The sequence below is a fragment of the Miscanthus floridulus genome, chromosome 2 (assembly GCF_019320115.1).
Source record: "Miscanthus floridulus cultivar M001 chromosome 2, ASM1932011v1, whole genome shotgun sequence".
Taxonomy (NCBI): Eukaryota; Viridiplantae; Streptophyta; class Magnoliopsida; order Poales; family Poaceae; genus Miscanthus; species Miscanthus floridulus.
The window spans coordinates 66339918-66348048 of record NC_089581.1 but is presented as its reverse complement, the minus strand read 5'-3'; the positions used below and the strand labels follow the sequence as shown (position 1 = coordinate 66348048).

The 8131-nt window shown below is 50.1% G+C and overlaps 1 protein-coding gene across 1 annotated transcript; it reads right to left on the bottom strand.

Moving 5' to 3' along the window:
- Positions 1-5256: 5256 nt before the first annotated feature.
- Positions 5257-7572, bottom strand: LOC136539023 (UDP-glycosyltransferase 86A1-like). Its single transcript, XM_066530951.1, has 2 exons — positions 6555-7572; positions 5257-6397 (listed from the first exon to the last, which is right to left on the bottom strand). Exons 1-2 carry the CDS (start codon positions 7120-7122, stop codon positions 5457-5459), a joined length of 1509 nt encoding a protein of 502 aa, XP_066387048.1. The 5' UTR covers positions 7123-7572; the 3' UTR covers positions 5257-5456.
- Positions 7573-8131: the final 559 nt, after the last annotated feature.

Below are 8131 nucleotides of genomic sequence, written 5' to 3'. Positions count from 1 at the left end.
GCTCATATTGGTGCAGAAGCTCCTGAATGGGTTCAGGCAACAGTACTGGTTCTGCTGGCTGAATAGCGCATGTAGTCTGACACTCGTCCGATAATATAGGAATGTTAGTGTCCTGGCTCAGCTGAAGACAGCATGTGACTCCTCCATTTTGGATCAAGTTGAGTAGCTTTTTGGGACCAATAGAAGTACAATATCAGTCTTATCTTGAATGCCATATAATGCAAACCTCTTCCCTTTGAGAGTGATTCTTATAGCTTTGGTTTTGTAGTTCACCCAGATAGGACTCACTGCTTCCAACCAATCCTCGCCGAGAATTATATCATAGCAGTGCAAGTTAAGCACTCTTGCATCAGATTTGAACTTATGGCCTTGCACACACCACTACAGTGCAGTCACTTGCCCTGAACTTGGTAGCTGTCCTCCATCGGCTGCTTTGAACGTTACTGACTGACAGGGTTTAGTTTGTAGTCCCAGTGCTTGAACTAGCTTATCACTCACAAATGTTCCGATGTTGCCCGAGTCCACTAACACCAGCACTTGATGCTTCCCAATTCGAGCTAACAACTTTAGAGTGTGCCGGCGGACTCCTTTGACTGCCTCTGATGACTGTAATGCAAGCACTGAATCTTCCACTGTCTGAGTTTCAGATTGCACCTCAACTGACTCATCAGCGCCTGACAGATCCAAAGCATCCCATAATTCCTCCAAGACATGCAACGGAATTTGCTGCGTACAATTATGATTGGTGGTCCACTTTCCCCCACATTTGAAGCTGAGACCGTTCTTGCGCCTATACTGTTTGAGCGATGTCAGCTTATCATCGGCCTCCGATTTCTGATTCTTGGCTGCCAATTTATCTCCGGCACCTGCACCAACCTTCTCAGTCGTTGCTCTGGCAAACCCTTTGGTGAAGCCCTACCCAAAGGGTTTATGCTTGGCAGTGCTCAGTTCTTCTTCTTGCAACAATGCCAAAGCACTCACGGTCTCAACATCGTGTGGCCTGTGCAGAGCTATGGGCGCTATGATTTCTTCCTTGAGTCCTGCCAGAAACCGCGTGACAAAGTAGACATAATCATAAGCAGGGTTATAGAGAAAAATTTCATGGGCCAGCTTCTCGAATTGGGCCTGATAATCTACCACGGAGCCACTCTGTGTCAAGGTCTCCAACTGCCTCAACTGTTTCTGGTATTGATCCTTGTCATACTTCGCAAACACCAACTCACAAAGATGATCCCAATCCATGACTCTCTCGTGGCGCTCAATGGTCTGCAGCCAAGTTGCCGTGGCTCTTTGGAAATTGAGGGCAGCAAACCTCGTCCACATCGCCGGATGAACACCGTACACCTCAAAAAATAGGACGCAATGATCACGCCAGAGCCGAGGATTGTTACCATCAAATTTGGGAAAATCAAATTTGGAACAGGTGGAGAGCGTCTCAACTGAAGATGCTCCAATTCAGTGGCAGTAAAAACATGAGGGATATGGTCATGGGGCATACCTGTGACAGGGTGTGCCGGCAGAGCGCTCGGGGCTCCACCGCCAACAACCCGGTGATCATGTCACTGGTCGAGCCCGTTGGGCGATTGAGAGCTCGAAGCCGAAGCTAGTGCCGTGTTCAGGTCAAACCACCCATGCGGATGCTGAGGACGAGGCCTCGTCAATGGGTTCGGCATCACTGGGTTCGGCATCGGCGGTGGAGGAGGATGTGGCAGCGTGATCGGAGGAGGGTGCGGAAGCGGCCCCGGCAGTAGAGAGGGTGGAGGCGGAGGCGGAGGCCGCGCCTCTAGTTGCTGGACCCGCGTCGTCGTCTCCTTCGATTGCTGCATCATGGATCCCATGGACGTCTCTGCGATCGAACGCCATGCCTCCAGATCATTCAGCTTGTCGAGAGTCGTCGTCATCATCTTTTGGAAGCCGGCAAACTGCTTCGCCATGTCTTGGACACCGGCGAGCTGCTGCGCCATCGTGTCCATGGTGGTCTTGAGGTCGTTGATCGATGTCGCCATCTCGGTCTGAAACTTGGTGAGCTTCTTCTTCGGCACCAGAATGGAATGGATTGAATCAAGAGAAAAAAAATTCCCCTCAAATCGACCTGGCTCGCGATACCAAATGTGATGAACTAGCTACGTATGGTGGAAATTGGGGATAATTTGCAATCATAAAATAGTTTACAGGGAGGGCGCGGACGAACCACAGTAACTGAATTGGAATTCTACAGTATTCTGTTACAAGATTGCCTATCTACGACATCTCCTACAACGTCTTATATATCCGACGCTCACTGACCTCTGTTGCCAGACCAGCAACAGCTACACCGCCTCTGTCAGCATGGGCCCAGTCGTCATACCCTGACAATTATCATTTGCTAAACATTTTTCAAACGGCCCCAGCTAAAAATTGCTCCATAAAATAATAAAAGGAGCCGAAGTTGTGTGGGGCACTCAACTATGGCCGTTCTCGCCCAATGTGGCATGTCATACAATTCACCATTTCACCGATGTGGCGCATGGTGCACTTTCACCACCGATGGTTGTGCTCGATGAACGGTCATAACTATGCACGTTGCCCACTAGTGGCCGCTCGACTGTGACCACGCTCACATCAACATTTATGTCATCAAGTTAGTTTCATTAAGTTTTCGTTGAAATATATTTGATAGTGCATCTATATCTATATCTCTATCTATAAAGACGCAAAATTTCTCTACACTTAGAATTTGGTCTGGCCCATTCTTTTGGCCAACAACCTAATCCGACTGTGGTCACACGCTGAATTGAATCAGCCCACGCAGCAACCCCTCTCTCCCGCATGGCCTCACAGCGCAGCGCGTCCGGTCTCTCCCTCTCCCGCACGGCCTCACGCCGCGCCCAGTCTCTCCCTCCCCCAGCGTCGGAGTTTGGGGTAGAGGATGAGAAAAAGAATTTGAAGATAAGGAAGGCTTTTAGGTGAAAAAAGTGCAAGAGAGATAGAAAAGGTGGGACGATCTAAATTGAATTCGATAAACTGAGGGATTCCAGATGTAAAAGTTCAGTCCACGTTGGGCCTCATGCTGATGGGCTGGACCCAAGATAGGGGCGTCGGACCATTAGCGTTGGACTGTCCGATGCTCTATTTTCAGCACAGACACCCTTCCGTATTTTGGGCGTAACTCTTTGGTCCGAACTCAGATTTTGGTGATCTTGGACCTTTCGGAAAGCTAATGAAATGCTCTACAGTTTTGAGCTAGTGTTATGTCAATTTGATCAGATCCAAAATTATGAGACAATTCCAATTCATTCACCTCTTTATCTTGGCTTGAGTGTCTTCAACTTTGTTTGTCTATTTGTGTCCATGCTTCTACTTCTTGGTGTCTTTGACTTCTAGCATGTATTGTAGGTCTTCAAAAAGGCTTCTAATGTCTTGCTTGAGGTGTTGATCATCCGAATCACCTCGTTGCCTAAGTCAAAGCCCACCTTGCATCCATTTTAACTATACCTTGTATACTAGCAAACAACATTAGTCCAAATAGTCATGTTGTTCATCAAACACCAAAATCCAAACTAAATGGGCCTAGGGTCCATTTTCCTTACAATCTCCCTCTATTTGGTGATTGATGACAACACGACCAAAGCAAGCAAATAATAAAAAATTTAGAATTTAAAAACTATCTACTTGCTAGGATGCAATGCAAAGGCCAGATTATATGATGCTAAAAGATAACACTTGTATGGATCTTTGTAAACTTATCTTGCCCTTGCAATTTGTCCCCAAGTGGAATTATAGACTTATGCCTTCCCCTAACTCCATAATCCACTATCCTCTCTTTCTCGGACCATTACCACTTGTATTTTGTTATGGTCGGGTTTGCTTTTGGTCCTATAATTTCTCCCCCTTTGAAATCAAACACCAAAAAGGAAGGCATTACTAGCACAAGGGAGGGTAAAATTTTGTGATCCTTTATATGTGGAGTGGAATAGATCATAAAACTTGACTCTCACATTACATAGACTAAGCTCCCCCTAAATATACGCATACATATGGTGGAGGGTGAAGTATATGCATAATTGGCAAAATAATGCACAAGGAAGTTTAATCTATATAATGCATAGAGAAAACATATAAATACCAAAGTGAAATCAACATAATGATATCGGTTTAGGAATACCACATGTAGAGACCACTTGGATCATCACCACTTGTAATGATATTACTTATAAATGGTGGTGGATTTTAGAGCATGATGCTTATCTCCGGGGACTCCATTTTCCTTGCAATGAGATTACTACGCACATGATAAGTTTGAAATTGTATTAGTCTCAAAGCATCCAACTTGTAGAGTAATCTCCCCCTAAATTTGTACATACAAGCATGGAATACTTGTAGGAGACATGCACATTGATTTTTAGAATAAAAAATACCACTTGAAAGATGACATATCATGAAAGTGAGAATCATTTTCAAAATTGATATTTGGGGGAAATTATCTACAATTTAGATTTTAGCACATATTAGATAAATAATTGTAAAACAAGCTATGTGCCATGCTCCTAAACAATTCAAATCATGTAGGTTTGCTACAAGGGTTAAGAGTGAAACCGAGCAAGCCTACCATATGAAATACATAGTGTATGCATGACAAAAGATTAAACATGCAAATGCAAACCTAGACATGAAAATGAACTAGATGCTAATTAAAATTGCAAGAAATTAAATCTAGTTACCTAACATAGGAAGAGAAATTTAGGTCCATAATTTACACTAACCCACTTGGCAATTACCTTGTCCATCATGATACACCCCATGGAATACACCCAAACTATGCCAAGTCTCCAAATGCACCGCATGAAATGCACCCAAAGCTAATAATGTCTACAAAGTTGTCGCCGGCAGTTTTCATCAAATTTTAATGTCTATAAAGTAGTCAAAATGTTTCATTTCTATACAGATTATGTATAATTGCCCACATAATATACTTTTCTATGTGATTTCAGAGTATGGTTGATTCGATTCTTTGATAAATCATATCTTCTATATGTTTCTCTGAATTGGTTGATTCAATTTTTTTTTTATTTTGATAACATCATTTGAATATACCATCCCATTATGTATGGTTACAGTTGTAGGCATATAAAGCTATATAATATAAGATACGTAGTAGATAGATGGGCTGGTTCATTCCTTTGATAGTTTGATGATCTTTTGCAGAACCTCTAGTAGGCAACTTGAAATGGGTGACGGTGACCCGATTCACGTTTACATCATATCGGTAACACAGGTGCAACAGAGCACTTCGGGCAAAGGTTATTGGTGTACTGTACTGTACTAGGTAGACATCACATCTCAAGCCTGCACAACAATAATGTCACACCGTACACGGCATACATACACGCTTCGATCAAGCCAGTTTACGTGACACAGTACACGCTGACGCTACGATACAAGGCCTACATCGCACACGTATTCTGAGGCCACCTCGATCAGCTCCTGTCCGCGACGAGCTTCGGGTCAGTGGCTGCCTCCGCTCCGCACCTGCGCTTGAGCTCGTCGACGAACTCGTCGAAGCTGCGCCGCGACGAGCCACCGGGCGCCACGGCAGCCTCGAGTGTGCCCCTCAGCTTCTTCACCTGCTCCCTGAGCTTGGCGCCGTCTTCCCCGCCCATCACCCCTTCGATCCGCGCCTTCACCTCGTCGGCGCGCACCGCGCCGCGGTCCCCGATGGACACGCCGGCGCGCCACTCCCGCACGACGAGGCGCCGGTTGGTGAGCTGGTCCGTGAGCAGCGGGAAGCACAACATGGGCACGCCCGCCCACGCGCTCTCCAGGATGGAGTTCCAGCCGCAGTGCGTGAGGAAGCCGCCGACGGCGGCGTGGGAGAGCACCTCCACCTGGCAGCACCACTGGACGACGAGCCCTCGCCCCGCCGCGGCGTCGGCAAACCCCTCGGGCAGCGGGTCAGGGTCGTCGGAGCTGACGATGTCCGGGCGCATCACCCACAGGAAGCGGGCGCCGCTGGCCAGCACGCCGCCCGCGATCTCGTGCAGCTCCTGCCGGGTCACGTGCGCGTAGCTGCCGAAGGAGATGTAGAGCACGGAGCCGGGCGGCTGCGCGTCCAGCCACCGGGAGCAGTCGGACTCGGCCCACATGGACGTGGCCACGGCACTGCGCGCGAAGCCCGCCGGGAAGATGGGGCCCACGGCGTAGAAGGGCCTATCGGCGCGCAGCGCGGCGATGGTGGACGGCTCCAGCTCCTCCACGGTGTTGCACAGGACGTAGTTGGCGCCGCGGGCCTCGTCGAACGCCTTGAAGATGATGCGGTGCACCACGGAGGTGGTGTCCGTCTCCTGCAGGTACGACATGAGCTCGTTCGGCTCGATGGACGCCACGCCCGGGATGTAGGTGATCGTGTCCTTGCGAGGCTCTGCATGCAGATCGATCGATGATGCATCATGATGGAACGGACATTAATTTTCTTTTTCCAAGAGAAAACAAGGTTTATTTCAGTGAAACAAGGCCGATCGTTTGTCACGATCGATCAAGATGCATATATATGCACGACGCTGTGTGTGGTTACCTACCGCTGCATCTAAAGTGGCCGTTCTGGGTGAGCAAGTCGATGTGATAGTAGAGGTTGAAGATGAGCGCCGGCTCGGTCCAGAACGAGACGTACGCGACGCCGAGGCGCCTGGCCAGCGTGGCGGGCCACACGAAGAAGGTGTCGGCGACCAGGAACGTGGCGCCCGGGTCCACGACGACGCGGCGGAGCAGCTGCTCGACGTGCGCGGGCAGCGCGTGGAACAGTGCGTCCATGAAGTCGTCGTGGTGCAGCGACCGGTCGCACCCCACGGGGAGGCCGTCGCTCACCAGCTCGTACGACACGTCGCCGAGCAGCAGCCCCTCCTCCTGTGCCCGCGCGGCCGCGAAGGGGTCGTACCCGTCCGGGTCCACGCCCAGCGCGCGCGCCGTCTGGGCGTGCACGGCCTCCGTGCTGACGAAGGTGACGGCGAACCCCCGCGCCGCGAGCCGCAGCGCCAGGTGCACCACGGGGATGATGTGGCCCTGCAGCGGGTACGCCACCACCACCGCGTGCAGCGTGCCGACGCCGTGCCTCGTCGTCTCTACTACGCCGGCGGCCCCTTGCGCCATTTCGTCGTCCTCGTCCTAGCGTAGCGACTAGGGAGTAGGGAGCGCACTCTGGTGGTCAGGCGATGCTCGATTTCAGTGGCAGTTGATTCACTGGCTAGTGTGCATCAGCTCGCCGCAAGAGACCCGGCCCGGCCGGTGGTCGTCAACAGCGGCATCGATCACCTAACGTGGGCACGCGTTACTTATAAATCCGTCACTGTCGCGTTAGCCGCCGGGCGCCGGCCGGCGGCCTTCAGCCTTCTGGTTTGGTTTTCATTCTCCAAGTTACTCCTATTTCGGTATAATAATGGGAGTAGCAGACAAGCAGTACAAGGTTTTGATGATGTATGGCACCAGAAATGGCCCGCCCTTATTGTTGACTATACGGGGAGTATTGTATAGATGAATGCACGTACTACCAGACAAGGTAGATAATAATCCATTAGTTATAGGAGTAAGTAGACGATGGATGGCCTAAACTTTTCGGCACAAATCATAGTGGAAAGGAAGATGGTACCAACGTGTATACCTCAGCCTTTATAGTACTATATATACCTTCGTCTTAAAAAGATTTGTGGTATAAGTATATGACAACGTTTAAAGTTTGACATTGTACTGCTTGTCTGCTACTCCATATGACAATTAGTAGTTTTAATGCCATTCCTAGCTCATACTCCTATGCGTGCGAGCCCTCGTCTTTCACGTGCCGGGTGACCCTCTTCTTGTTATTTGCAGCCGGCGCAACCCCGCCCCCCCCCCCCCCCCCAAACACCCCCCAAGTAGTTGGTGTGGCCTCGAGCGCAAGGCTGCCGGGCGGACGGGCTGCGAGGTCACCTCCGCACCGCCAAGGCCGTGCCTAAGCCCATCACCGACGCTGCCGAGCCCGAGCGCTGAATTCCCAATTTCACCAAATGGACATCCAAAGGTGAGATGGGGGTTTGGGGGGAGGTAGGCCGGCCAAGTGGTGGGGATGGCGGCCGGGCACGGTTAGGGGCCCTAGCGGTGGTGGAGGTAGCCGGGCCAAGTCGAG

What these genes read in the sequence shown, in the direction of transcription:
- LOC136539023 (XM_066530951.1), bottom strand. Translation starts at nt 7,122, where the DNA reads ATGGCGCAAGGGGCCGCCGGCGTAGTAGAGACGACGAGGCACGGCGTC. An exon ending in CGGCCACTTTAGATGCAGCG is followed by an intron (nt 6,398 to 6,554) that starts GTAGGTAACCAC and finishes ATCTGCATGCAG; the next exon opens with AGCCTCGCAAGGACACGATC.